General features: G+C 36.9%; 1 protein-coding gene across 2 annotated transcripts in view; it reads left to right on the top strand.

The window, feature by feature from the left end:
• Positions 1-15,104, top strand: part of AGK (acylglycerol kinase) — a 95,340-nt gene that overhangs the window by 52,757 nt on the left and 27,479 nt on the right. For both annotated transcript variants that reach the window (XM_031455505.2, XM_010989844.3), the window contains exons 7-10: positions 2,503-2,578; positions 7,950-8,042; positions 9,844-9,876; positions 11,171-11,265. In XM_031455505.2, the coding sequence (XP_031311365.1) occupies positions 2,503-2,578; positions 7,950-8,042; positions 9,844-9,876; positions 11,171-11,265 (297 nt within the window). The remainder of the gene's footprint in view (positions 1-2,502; positions 2,579-7,949; positions 8,043-9,843; positions 9,877-11,170; positions 11,266-15,104) is intronic.

Genomic DNA, 15,104 nt, shown 5'->3' with positions numbered 1-15,104 from the left:
TTTTATGTCTGTGAGTCAGCTTCTGTTTTGCAAATAAATTCATTTGTATTTTTTAGATTCCACATGTAGGTGATATATAATATTTTACTTTCTCTAACTTACTTCACTTAGTATGATCATTTCTAGGTCCGTCCATTTTGTTGCAAATGGCATTGTTTTCTTTTTTATGGCTGAGTAATAGTCCATTGTGTGTGTGTGTGTGTGTGTACACATAAGTACCACATCTTCTTTATCCATTCATCTGTTGGTGGACATTTAGTTTTGCTTCCATGTCTTGGCTATTGTAAATAGTGCTGTTATGAAAATTGGGGTGCATGTATCTTTTCAAATTAGAGTTTTCTCTGGGTATATGCCCAGGAATGGGATTGCTGGATCATTTGGTAAGTCTATTTTTAGTTGTTTAAGGAATCTCCATACTGTTCTCCATAGTGGCTGCACCAATTTACATTCCCACCACCTTTTTCTCCACACCTTCTCCAGCACTTATTATTTGTAGACTTTGATGATGGCTGTTCTGACCAGTTTGAGGTGATGCCTCGTAGTTTTATAAACCTTATTTCTTAAACTAACTCAGAGGAGCTTACAGACTTGTAAGTGATTAATATAGCCGATTGAGACTTCTCCAGAGTTTTGCTTCTCAGAAATACATCTGTTCCACTTCCAGCTGATCCTTCTTTATCAACCTAGTAATGAAAGCAACCCTGCAAGGAGAAATGTTTTTACAGTGTTACTAGCTCAGCCTTTTATTGTTGGGTTAAGCCCCAGAAATGGTGAGCTGGAAAAAAAAGAAATTTCCATTTATTCTTTCACATCTATTCTAAGAAGCATTCAAAGCAGTAGAAGAGGGAAAGGGTATTTGTTTAATTTGCTTATTATATGCTTACATAGGCCCTTGGCTCCAAGTATTCTTTGGGTTTTTGTGAAAATTTGCTCAAGCTTCTCAATTGCTGTTTTAATTCATAATAAGAAATGTTTTGTGTGCCATTTGGTAGTTATTTCTTTTTAAAGTGTTGAACTTGGTCTATGAATATATATGTTCCTCATTTGCTACTTTTTAATCTCTTTTTAGGATAAACTATTCTTAAGAAAGTCAAAGCATGCGTCACTGATTAAAAAATAATCTTTCTGAAAGAGGACTGGGTCAATGTGGATGTAAAAGTTTGATTGTTTTGAAAGTACTAGTTTTTGTTCATTTTTTTCTGATGTGATAGTTGAAAATATTTGGGTGAAAGACAAGTCAGCTGATTGGTACATTGAACATTTATTCAACTTTGAGACCACGCCATTGGGGACTTTTTGAGACTTCTGCATCCCATGATTCTCTGGCTGTGTTTTTGAATCTTGTCTGAACTGGACCAGGGTCACTACCAGAATGATGTATGATACTTCTAAAACACACAAACTCTTCTAAGAGCAGTTCAGCTATTTCTGCTATTATAAGATATCACAATTGTCTCATTTCCTTTTCCTCAGAATATACGTGTGTACATTTGGGGTAGGTTTATTCATTCATTCATGTGTGCGTTAATTCATCAGGTACTTACTAAGTCCCTTCTGAGTATGCCAGTCTGACTCCTAGAGGCTGGGGACTCAAGGATTAATAAGGTTTGGTGTGTCTTTTTGAAATGATTCCAGTCTAGTCCTGAAGCCTGCCTTGGAAATCACTAATCATCAAAGAATGTGGAAGTCCCTAAGGGAGGTGTGTACAAAGCACTGGGGCTACCCGCAGAAGGGCATGGCTGGGAGTTTCGGACAAGGTGCTGATTATCTTATAGATAGATTAGGTAATTTCGAACTTTTTCCTTTCTCAGCAGAAATTCTGCCCTATTGAAAAAGAATTTTGCTCTTTCTCTAGGGATTTCAATACAGGTTTGAAACTCGAGAAATGGAGATACCCCTAGTACTTGAAATTGTTAAAAATGACATATCTCTCCTCCAAAGCTTGTGTCCATTGAGTTAGAATGAAGCAATATTCTGTGTGGTTCAGTCTGTTCTTTTGGATCATATGAAAAATGTTAGACTAAATACACTCTCAGTCCACCACTGGAGTATAAATACGTTCCAAGAGAACTGTGTTGCACTTGAGTTACAAGTGTTTTCGTCTGCCTTGTCATGTTGCCCCAGCTCCTATGCTTGTCCAGCACACAGTAGCAGTTCAATAAATGCTTGTTGAATGAATCAGACATTGTTGCCTGAGTGAAGCCATATGTGGTGTACGCTCTTCCTCTAGAGGAACTAGATTGTGAACTGTAAGCATCCCAAATGGATCAAGGTATTGTGTTAGCTGAGGAATAAACTCCTGAAGGCCCCAGAGTGACAGAGTCCACGTTCCTATCCTTAGAAACGCATTACTCATTGTTAGACTTCCTGTACTTGAACAAATACAGGGAACCGAGTCCTTTAGGCTGTTTCTCGTTCTATTCTAGAGAAGCTGGTTGGGCTTTTTATTTTTCCTCTTGAGAACTCATGTTAAAATATTTGTACTTTTTCCTTTGTCTACAGCAAAGCCAGGACTCTATTTGAAAAAAATGCTGCCCCGATTTTACACTTATCTGGCATGGATGTGACTGTCGTTAAGGTGAGAACTGCTCTAGAGTGTTGGTTTTATCCAAGCTTCCACTCCTTATGACATAGCCTTTTCTCTTGACTTCTTAGCAAAAGTCACTTATCACTTAAGAAAACAAGAAGAGAGAAATCCTTGTTCTGATAATTAGTCAAATAATTTTGTTTTTTTCCAAGCATTGTCAGCTTTTCATTGCTAGAATAGGATCAGATGGAGGCATGAACTTGGTTCCTTTCATCTGAAAGGATTGTGGAAATGTCGTCTCTCGGAAGATGAAAGTTGTCACAGCTGTAAGAATTCTTTTGCTGAATATAAAAAAAACCTTCAAGTTTGAATAATTTGATTTCTTGGTAGTTCCACAGACAGGTGAACATTTTCTCTCTGGTGGGGAATTATCTCTGGTGAGGACTTTTAAGTGGTAAGGCTTTAGAGTTTTCGAGATTTTGGTAAGAAGAAAAGGGGACAAAAATAAGTGAGAGAGGTTGTGAGAAGATGCCTCAAGATTGCACTTTGTTGACTTTTAAGTGCTGTGTATGTGGTGTGTGTATAGCTGTGCATATTTGGTGAAAACCACTCTGTTAACGTGCTTGTAAGTCTGTGGTTTACCTATTTTTAACGTTACACACTTAAATCACAGAGGTTGAAGAGTTATTTAGTCCGATTTACTATGTCCTGTTGAACTCTTTTCTACAACTTGTCTGAGATGCGATCTTCCAGTTGTCTGCCTCCTGGGGAGGGAGAAAGGGGAAGAAAACTAACGTTTATTTCAGGTCCTGTAGTGCGTGTTGCAGACTCTATATATGAGAGATCTTAGAATGGATGTTTAAGACTGACATTATTTATTCCTGCAAAGTCCAAACCATCTGGGCCTGGAACTATCTTTGAAGGGATTTTTTTTTTTGTATATTAAATTTCTTTAATGGCTATAGAGGTATTCAAGTTCTATTTCTTCTTTAATTAATTTTCTTAAGGCAAATTTTTTAAAGGAATTTGTTCATTTCATCTAAAGTTTTCAAGTTAACTGGCATCGAGTTTTTCATAATGTCCTCTTTTTTACTTTTAAGTTTCTGTAACATCTGTAATATCTCATTTTCATGCTTGGTATTGTTTATTGCTTATATGTGCTGTCTTTTGTTTTTTCCTCCCAGCATATATGAGAGGTGCATCAATTTGATTACTCCTTGCCAAGAACCATTTTTTGGCTTGTGGATCCTTTTATTTATGTTTATTTCATTAATTTTTTTGTCTGTCTGTCTTGTTTCTTTCATTCTACTTTCTTTGGATGTTTTTCTGCTGTTCTTTTCTGACGTTTTATCTTGGATGTTTATTTCATCAATTTTCACTCTGCTGCTTCAGCTGCATCCTAGAAGTTTTGATATACAATGTTTTCATTATCATTCATTTCTAAGTATTTTCTAATTTTTATCATGATTTTTGTTTAACCAATGAGTTATTTAGGCATCTTCAAAATGTCCAGATCTGAAGTTTTCCCACATCTTTTTGTTAATGATTTCTGATTTAATTGTATTATGGTCAAAGAATGTAGTCTATATAATTCCAGTATTTTAAAGTTTATTGAGACTTGTTTTATGGCCTAGTGTGTGGTTTGTTTTCATAAATGTTTTCTGTATGCCTAAAAAGAATATGTATCAATTATTGGGTACCATGTTTTGTACATGTCCATGAAGTCAAATATGTTAATTGAGTGGCTCAAATCATATGTCCTCGCTGATTTTTTTTCTTCTTTTTAGACTATAGATTGTCCAGGAAGAAGTGTTAAAAATATCCCACTATAATTTTGGACTTGTCTGTTTCTCTCTAATTTTATCCACTTTTTAAAAATATTTTGAAACTATATCGGTAGATTCATTCAAATTTCAGCTCATTTCATTTTTCTCACATTTTGACCCTATTGGATTGTTACATCTAGAGTTACTTCTGTACTCGTTATCTCTCGCTCCATAATAAACTGCCTTGACAACCGTTTTAATGTTTAGGATTCTGTTGGTCAGCAGTCTGTGTTCAGAGCCATTCCTGTGCTGGTCTCACCTGAGGTCCTCAGTGGCATGTCTTTTCATGGCTTGATAGCTCATTTATTTCCTTTTATCACTGAATAATATTCCATTGTGTAGATGGACAACAGTTTATTTATCCATTTACTTATTGAAGGACATCTTGGTTGCTTCCAATTTTGTAATTATGAATAAAGCTTCTTCTGCAGACATTCACATGTAGGGTTTTGTGTGGAAGAACTTCTTCAGCTCATTTGGGTGAACACCTAGGAGTGTGGCTGCTGTATTGTATGGTAAGGGTATGCTTAGCTTTGTAAGAAACTGCCAGACTGCTCTCCAAAAGTGGCCGTACCATTTTGCATTCCCACCAGCAATGAGGGAGATTTTCTGTTGTTCCACATCCTCATCAGCATTTGGCATTCTCAGTGTTTTGAGTTTTTAGCCATTCTAGTAGGTAAATAGTGTTTCTCATTGTCTTAAGTTGCAGTTGCCTAATAACATATAATACTGAGCATTTTTTCTTCTGCTTATTTTCCACCCGTACATTTTCTATGGTGAGGTGTCTGTTCAGATCTTCGCTGTTTTAATTGGGTGTTTCTTGTATGTCCTCTTATTGTTGAGTCTAGAGTTTTTTAAATACGAGTTCTTTATCAGTTATGTATTTTGCAAATATTTTCTCTTATATTCTCTTTTGAAGCAGTCTTTTAATTTTCTTAACAGTATTTTGAAAGAGAAGAAATTTTTAATTTTAAGGAAGTCCAACTTACTAATTTTTTCTGTTGTGAATCTTGCTTTGGTGATTTGTCTAAAAACTCATTACCAAACCCAGAATCACCTAGAGCCTCTCCTGTGTTATTTTCTTGAAGTTTTATAGGTTTTTACTTGACATTTAGGTCTCTGATCCATTTTGAGGTAATTTTTGTGAAAGGTATAAGGTTAGATTTTCTGCATCATTAGGCCATGCTTTTTTATCCCTCCTCTTCGGTGCATTTGGAATTTTCCTCTTAAGATCAGCGCCTCGAATGTGTCACCTCTGTTAACATAATCTTTTAAATTACTATCTGTTAAATCTGTCAGTGTCTTTTTGAATTTTGGTTCTTTCATTCATGTACTTATATTTATTAGTTTTTCTTGCAAGTATTTATTGAGTGCCTACTACAAGGTAAGCTCTGTTCTAGGTATTGGAGACACAGTCTGAACAAAAATTTTCCCTGTCTGTTCTTAGAGCTTCCATTTCAATCGTGAAAGGAAGAGATGAAGATAAGAAACATTTGCAAATAAACGTACAATTTGTCAGATGGTGATTAGTGCCAAGAAGAAAAATCAGTCAGGCTAAGGAGAACAAGAGTCATGGGGATGTTAGTTTAGTTCAGAAGGCGAGGAAGTCCGGGTTGATAAGATGACCTTTGAGCAGAGACCTGGGGGAAATGAGCGAGTCATGCAGGTGGGCGAAGGGGAGAATCCAGGCCGAGCACACTGCCTGTTTGGAGGCTCTGCAGAAGTGTGTACTTGGGTTTTGAGGAGGAGTAAGGAGGCCAGTGTGGCTGGAGTAGAATGAGCAAGGGGAGACTGGGAGAGGATGAGGTTGGAGAAGTCACAGGGGCAAGATTGTCAGGTTTGTATCATTTACATATTCAGTAAATCACCTTTCCTCTCCATTGTTGATAAAGTGTTGTGTGGGAAAAGGCTGAATGGAAAGCCCTAAAGAAACGTCGTCAGGAAGCTACCTACAATTTGATGTCACTCCACTGAGCATCTTACTTTGAGCATAAACATTCAATTGGTAGTCAGTTCACCCAATTATATTCTAGTGTATTGTTTCCACATATCTCCACCTTGTCCCCAAGGATATATTGAAATAGCTTGCCAAGTGCCTTGCTGAAGACCTGATAGAATGTCTGTTTGGATTCCCAGATCTTCTGATCTACTAATTTGTCAAAGATGAGGATAGTCTGAAATACCTCCTTCTTAGCGAACCCTTCCTGATTACTTATCTTCTTAGCGAACTCAATGATCACCTATTTCAGGCTGTTCACAAACCATCCTTTTAACCAGGATTGACATAGGTTCTTTTTTTTTCCAATGGAGTATTTGGATCGATTGAGCTCAATCACCAGGGGCCTATGATTTAATCAGCCGTGTGTGTACAATGAAACTAACATAAAACCCCAGAAAGACAGGTTTTGCAGATCTTCCAGGTTTGGGAACACAGGAAGATTTGGGAAGAGGTGATGTGCCCAGTGAGGGCATGGAAACCCCTGCCCCTTCTTCCCACATACCTTGCCCCATGTACTTCTTCAACTGGCTCTTCATCTGAATCCTTTCTAATAAACTGATAAATGTATATCAGAAAGTATAGTTGTAAAGCCAGTCATTTCATTGTTTAGAATAAAAGTTGAACCACTCATCAGAAGATTAAGTGGTATGAGTCTAGGGGCTTAGTTTTTCCTCTGTGTTAACGGTGGCTGAATAGCTCAGGTGCTTTAGCCCGTCTGAATTCCATCTTTACCTTTTGCCTGTTAGTGTGTCTAGTATAGTGTCAGCTGGAGAGAGTGTGTCCTTACTTTAGTTTAAGTTACATGTGTTAAAATTCAATGCTTGGGTTTAGAGGTAGTGGCTTAGATGGTTCATTTAAGTCCACATGTGTATCTGAGATGAAGTATTTGCAGTAAAGATAGTGAGGCTTAGGTACTGTCTTGTGACTGCCTTGAGTCATGCCTATATTTATGTACAATCATAGAAAAACCGTAATCACCTTTTATTTAGTACAGTGCCAGTTAAGAACAGGTGCCTGGCTAGTTGCTTTTCATACTGCTTTATAACAGTATTATGAGGAAGCTCTTATGTGCTCCCCGCAGTACATGTAATTTCACTGATAAGGAAATTAAGATCCTGAGCGTTTAAGGCCACTCAGCTAAAAAGTAGCAGAGTTGGGATTTAATCTGGGTCTCTTGGGTTCCCAAATCTGTGCTCTTTTCACTACATCTGCTTCTCCTTATTTGCATATACACTTGACTTCCTGCTTTCAGATGGAAGTCACTGGGTAAATGATGTAATTGAATCTGCACTGGACCTGAAATGAGTCCTCTGACTAGCTAACTGTGTAACTGAGACAAATTACTAGGTAAGTTTTATTTTTAAAGTAAGGGGCTGACTACATGGTTTCTGAGGTCCCTTCCAGCTCTACAAACATAAATCTGTAAAAATGATACATAGTTTCTTTGATAACTATTTAGTTTTTCATGTATATGAATTATGTAGAATTTAAGGAAAGATTCAATGTAAAACTTTAAGGAGAATATCCCATATTTTTAGACCTTTGACCTTGTGGCCCTGGGATGATAAATTTACCAAAGGCTCCTTTTGTATTGCAGACAGATTATGAGGGCCAAGCCAAGAAACTCCTGGAGCTGATGGAGAACACAGATGTGATCATTGTTGCTGGAGGAGATGGGACATTGCAAGAGGTAATGGCCGCTTTTCTGTTTGAAACCATTTTGAAGGTGAGGAAAGCAGAAATTAGATCTTTGAGCAGTGGCAGAAAGGGGTTATAATTTAAGGAAATTATTTCTTTGTAATCCGTTCTTTTAGGATTGTTTCTGAAACAAGTATAGCACTACATTTTTTTCACTCACTTTTATTTCACTGCTTTGTATAAATTCTTTACCCAGCACTTAGAAGGGTTTTCATTTATCAAATTTAAGTTTGATAAAACTGAAAAAAGCAAGATACAGAAGGGTGCTGGGAGTGATACGCTTTTTATATTTTGAGGACTCTTAGGAAGTAGCCCACTTTGTTTTGGAATCATAGTTTCAATCATGGGAAGGTTTCTTATAAAATAAACTTAAAGATTCCCTTTAAAAAAAAAATGCATCTCTTCATCCTCACATCATTTCCATCCCCTGCAATGTTATCTCCTAAATGTGCATTTAGAGGCAGAGGTCTACGTGTTCAGATACAGCATCTGCCTTTGCTCTACTATTCCATTCCCTTAATGCTTACTTTGGTCCAATAAGGACAGTAAGTATGTTGCCCTGGAAATGCTCTGCTTTTCCAGGACAATAGACTAGAACCTTTATTATTTATTGGGAACCCCTAGAGCCCAGTGCAAGTGCCTCTCCTACTCAGTCCCTCCATCCCTTGTACCATAATTCACATCCGTGCCTCGTTTCTGGTTGCCGTCTGCCTCTCTTTGGTGGTTTCATCAGGGATCAGACAGCAGACAGGGTACTGTTCTGTGTTTGACTTAGCAACTACGTGAGCCTTAGAAAGCTGCTCCTTTTTCTAAAAAAACACTTTATTTATTTATTTATTTTTAATAGAGGTACTGGGGATTGAACCCAGGACCCGGTCCATGTGAATCATGTGCCCTGCCACTGAGCTGTGCCTACCCCCCTTAGTAAGCTTCTTTTAAAAAGACTGTGCTGATGATCCTGTAGTTGCTTTTATGACTTTGAAGTGTGAAGCATACGGATAGCATGCCAACAAAGAGCGAAGTGGACCTCATACAACCCCATTTAATCCTGACATTCAGAGAGACAGGAGGTGAAGGGAAAAGGCTGGCGTCAGCCTTGACTTTACAAAAATTTTAAGAAAGATACCAAATTGTGTATCTGGTATAATCTGGTCATAAAAATATGCCCTGATTAATTGGAGGGAAATATACCAAAATATAAACAACTGCTTAGTGATGGTTATCTTGGGTGGTGGGGTTATGAGAAAGTATTTTTTCTTCAGGTATTTTTCACAGTTTTTACAAGACATATGTATTATAGTTTAAAACTAAAAAATAAATTATGTAAAAATTCAAATTAAAAATGTATTTTTATAGGGGGAATACAATCTCCTTTGTCTTTATGTTCTTCAAAAAGGAACACTTACTGAGAGCTGACTTCTCTCCGAGTGCATTTTACCTCTGTGTGTGCTTCACAGTGGCACGCTGGGGCCTTTTGTATAATTGATGCGTGCATCACATTTATACCCATCTTATAGACCTTAAAACATAATTTTACTAATATAATGTGGAGGTTTTATAATTATTTTATCTTAGTCTTGATAGCACTATTGATCCTAGGTCAAATACAAAATCTAATTTAGCTCTGATCTTATTGAATACTATGTGTTTTAAGAGCCAATCCATTCTTTGACATAGTTTCTAGGAAGAAAACAGGAACAAGTTTGTGGTCCATGAAAATTGAATCCAATTCTTTTATGATAAAGGAAATACAAGTTTTTTTTTTTTTTTTTTTTTTTTTTTAACATTTATAGGTTATTACTGGAGTTCTTCGAAGAGCAGATGAGGTGAGCTTTAAAATAAGAGTAATTGCACTTTGGTTTTTACCTTTGTATTCTTTTTAATCTCTCTTCACTTCTTTCTTTTCCCCTTTCTCACCATTGTAAGGTGGGCACAAGTTGTGCTGCCTCGGATTTTAGAAGATAAAATACTTCTGCCTCTGTCATGTGACACTTTCATTAACCCATGGTGGACTTTGGGAATCCAGAGTATCCAATGGCTTTTACCAAGAGTTGTTTAAAATATAAAATCACCTGTAGAATCTTTTCTTCAAAAGATTCCTTCATGAAAAAATTCTGGGATATTCATGTATTGGAAACCATACAACAGTTAAAATGAGTGAACTAAGTTTACAAATACCTACATTGTTAAATCTGAACAAATATTCTATTAAAACAAGCAGGTCGCCAAAGTATGTTACGCATTTCTACAAAGTTTTAAAGTTCAGAAAACGAAGATACTGTTAGTGGATGCCTAAACTATGTAGTGCAGGAGTAACAGTGGGCATGGAAAGGAGACCCGCCTACCTCGGGGTGATGCTCTGCGCTGGGAAAGGGGTCAGGAGACTCGGATGAGACGGGACTTCCATTGTATTGCATCATTTATTTCTTCAAACATCTGAAGCAAATTGAATCTGGGTCTTGGGTACATTGTTATTTGTGAGATTATTCTGTCTACTTTTCTACAATGATTTAAAGTATTTTATAAATAACAACAAGAAAGAACCTTCCCAGTCCCTTTGGAATAGTAGATTGAGCTCAAAATAATCTTTAGGGACCTTAGAGTATCTATTGATTTGTGGCATGTAATTAAATTATCTGCTATGCCGTTCTTCTGCTCCTTGAACTTGCTTATTCGCTTAGCCTTGATTGTACTTGAGATAGTTTATAAAGCACTTTCGCCCGTCATCAGACACTGCACAAATGCTAGACATTTTTAGTTGAATTTTATCTGCAACTTTTCCAGGCAGTGTGACAGCACAATACAGCTTTTGTAACAATCATGCAAATGCATCTAATATCTAAGACCCTCACTTTCTTTACCAAATTTCTTTCAACCAGTTGCTGTTAATTAATACTGAAATATTTTTTCCAAAATTTGAAGTTATGTTGTTTTCATGAACTGCCTTGTTCTAGAAATGACTTACTTAGTGTTACCTGATTGCTGGTCTAGGGGTGTGGGGAGGAAAACAGGGGAGCAGGCCTGGGGTCAGTTGCTTTGTCCCAGTGCACGCACCTGTGCCTCTCTGTTCAGCCTCGTTTTCTGACCTAATAATAAAACTTCCCTCTGTTTCTCCCCCAGGCTACCTTCAGTAAGATTCCCATTGGATTTATCCCACTGGGCCAGACCAGTAGTTTGAGTCATACACTCTTTGCCGAAAGTGGAAACAAAGTCCAGTAGGTTGTCAATGTGGGATGGTCGCATTTGTGGGTGGGTAAGCCTGGGAATGGAAAATTCACGTGTGTGATATAATTTTTTTTTGAGTTTTGATAACCTGAGACTTCAGATCGTTAAGAGAAGATCAGAGTTCAAGCTTACGGTTGATGGGGCAGTTTCCCTGTGGGTTGTGGGATCCGGTGCTCTAATGTTAACCCCCCGGGTCAGGTATGGAGATGAACGCCGATGTCCTTTTGTCACTTAAGAAGATAGCATCGCTGATCCAAACTTTTTGTACACTTCTATGCTGTGAGATCCTCTGGTGAGGACAGATTTGCAGTGATCATTTGTTTGCTTTAAGTCTGCATGACGACAAATAGCAAGTCCCCTGTGAAGACTGAGCCAGCAACCTTGGCTTCATTACCTTGATAACATAAGTAGCTAAAACAAGCAAATATAGTTACATCCTTTAGGGAGTGCCTAAAGTGGAATGCAGTATGGATAAAGCAGACAGAGAAAGTAGTGTAGCCCTGACATCTAAGTTAAGTCGCTGTGAGTCCAACAGTGTCCTCTGGAGTCAGGCAGATTGTTATTACTGTTCTTTTCTCTCTAAAGCATTATGTAAACAAAGATCTAGTCTTCCAAGAAGATGGGAATCTTGAATTTGAGTCCTGGCTTCGACCGTGACTAAGAGTATAATCTTATATAATGTTGGGCAAAAATTTTCAGGCTCTCATTGTCAGTTGCCTGATCTTTAACATAAGCTTTGTGACACATTGTGGGAGGTCAGTAAGTAATATTTGTTGAATGAATTAATTGAACTCTTCTCAAGATATTTCAGGTTACAACCTTGTAAAATCAGTAACAATAATAATACTCAGGTGATTCTCTGTTTTAGATTTTTTTTCCTGCTTTCGGATTTTTATTTTAAATTGGCATATAATTGATCATACAACATTGTATTAGTTTCAGCTGTACAACACAATGAGTCGATATTTGTATCCCACCACAATACATACAATTAACATCTATCACTATACATAGTTACAGAATTTTCTTCCCTTGTGATGAGAACTTTTAATACATACTCCCTTAAAAACTTTCAAACATGCAATACAGTATGATAAAGTTTAGTCGCCATGCTATACATTCCATCTTCATGACTTATTTTATGACTTTTGACTTCCTTTACCCTTTTTACCTACCTCCCACACCCCACCTCAGACAACCACCTATCTGTTCTCTGTATCATCTATGAACTTGATTTTTTTTTTTAAGATTCCACATATAGGTGAGATCATATGGTATTTGTCTTTCTCTGTCTGACTTATTTCACTTAGCATAATGCCCTCAAGGTCCATCTATGTGGTCACAAATGGCAAGATTCATTCTTTTTTATTGCTGAATAATATTCCTGTGTGTGTATGTATATGTGTGTGTGTGTGTGTGTGTGTGTGTGTGTGTATGTGTACCACAATTTCTTTATCTGTTCATCTGTTGATGGACACTTAGATTATTTCCGTATCTTGGCTATTGCAAATAATGCTGCAATGAACATGCATATATATTTCAAGTAAGTGTTTTTGTTTTCTTTGCATAAATACCCAGAAGTGGAATTGCTGGATCATATATATGGTGGTTCTATTTTCAGTTCTTTAAAGAATCTCCATACTGTTTTCCATAGTGACTGCACCAATTTACATTCCCACCAACAGTATATGAGGGTTCCCTTTTCTCTACATCCTCACCAATACTTGTTATTTCTTATCTTTTGGATAATAGCCATTCTAAGAGGTGTGAGGTGATACTGTGGTTTTGATTTGCATTTCCCTGCTGGTTAGTGATACTGGGCATCTTTTCATGCACCTGTTGGGTATCTGTATGTCTTCTTCGGAAAAATATCTATTCAGATCATCTGCCCCTTGATTGTTACTGTTTTTATTGAGTTGTATGTGTTCATTATATATTTTGGGTATTAACCACTTACCAGATACATGATTTGCAAATATTTTCTCCCATTCAGTAGGTTGCCTTTTCATTTAACTGATGGTTTCCTTTGCTGTACAGAAGCTTTTTTGTATAATTTAACCCAGCTTATTTATTTTTACTTCTGGTGTCAGATTCAGAAAACATTGCCAAGACATGTCAAGATGCTTACCTTCTGTGTTTTCTTTTAGGAATTTTATTACATTCATGTCTTTAATCCATTTTGAGTTAACCTTTGTGTATGGTGTAAGATAGGGATCTGGCGTCATTCTTTGGCATGTGACTGTTCAGTTCTGCTTTGGGATTTTGAATAGGCTGGTTTTGTGGATGTGTTTTTGCTCTTGTAATATTAGGAGTCATCTTGTATCTTTTAACAATTCAGGTAAAAAAAATAAAAGCCTTGATCTATATATCAAACACTAGGCATAAATGTAGACATATATTAGGCCTTTACTAAAACATCGCCCATGTGTCAGGCCTTAATCTAAAGGGGAACATTCAGCTCTTTACCAATCATCCTAAAGCCCAAGGTGGCATTTCAGTTTATTGAATTTTTTCCCGTTTAGAATTTCTGAGGGGCAATAGACACGACAAACAATGAATTACTCAAACATTTTTGCTTCTCTGAGACACAACCTATCTGGCTTGGGTCTTGATTACTTTAGATAGCTAGTCTTTCCCTCATGTCAGTATCGCTTATTTAAACTGCTTGCCAGCATGACCAGATAGGTCGCTGGTGCAGAGGTAGGCCATGTCCCTTGGAGCACCCCTCACCTTTCCAAAAGCCAGGGTATGTGCACATGGCCACCCTCAGGGTCTCTGATAGCCTTCAGTTTTTTAGGGAGCTGATTCTCCCTGTAGTTCAGCTAATTTTGTTGCTACTTCTCATTTATAGTTTAAAGATTTATGAAACTTAATTTATAAGCATGCCCCAGGGCTCTTAGGTAATTAAGTAAGTCTGCCCTGGGTTTAGAATTTTGTAGACCTCTTAACATGGCAGATGCCTGAGGCTATTTAAAAGAACAAGGCTTTGCTTTTTGCATTGCTGTCAAATTTTGTTGTACCATAATTACTACAGAAGGAAAAAGAATTTTGAATTTGGAATGTTGCAGATAAATAATCCTAAAAAATAGCTGTTCCATGCTGCAGTGCTGTTTTATTTAGAACTTTCAATTATTGCTCGAAAATGATAAATTTAAGATTGCATTTTAACTGTCTTGTGCCAAGCAATTTTGAAAAAGAATTAATATAAAAAGACATTTTCAATTGGAACTTTTTTTTTTTTTTAAGGACAGTTTCTCAAAAGCACCTTCTTAAACCTCTTAATGTGCTGGATGCTACTCAAAGCAAGTACAGTGCTTTAGGATTCTTTCTAATAGCTTCCTTCAAAATTAATATATTCATATCAAATTAATCTAAGCTGGTGATCATGCTTCTTGCTTTCTCTTAAATTGAGTCTCATTTTTTAAACCGCTGCCTACTTCCCAGATAGCATCTGTATTGAAGGGAAAAATGGGATTAAAAAATGTTGATAGAGAAATATGAGAAAGTAAAATAGGCTGTTTCTTAAGTTTCAGCTTGCTTACTAGGGAACCCAGCGTGTAATCCGAACATTTGACTTAATGTATATATTTTCGGGATTTATTATATTTTGCTAAGACAACTCCAGCAAGTCCTGTCGTTTACTTAGCCTTTAGGTTATTAGAGTGAAAAGGAATAATGGTTTTTGGAGTGCTGGACTCTCTTACAGTGAATGGAAGATGTTATATTATTATTTATTTAAGTATTGTATTTTCCAGTGATAAGAGTCAGGCACAGTGTAGAGACTCAGTCAATGTGAAGTAAATAAATGACTGGTGCCTTGTATAAACTC

The sequence above is a fragment of the Camelus dromedarius genome, chromosome 7 (assembly GCF_036321535.1).
Source record: "Camelus dromedarius isolate mCamDro1 chromosome 7, mCamDro1.pat, whole genome shotgun sequence".
NCBI classification, from domain to species: Eukaryota; Metazoa; Chordata; class Mammalia; order Artiodactyla; family Camelidae; genus Camelus; species Camelus dromedarius.
Note: the sequence above shows the minus strand (reverse complement) of the source record. Positions and strands in the feature narration are given on the sequence as shown.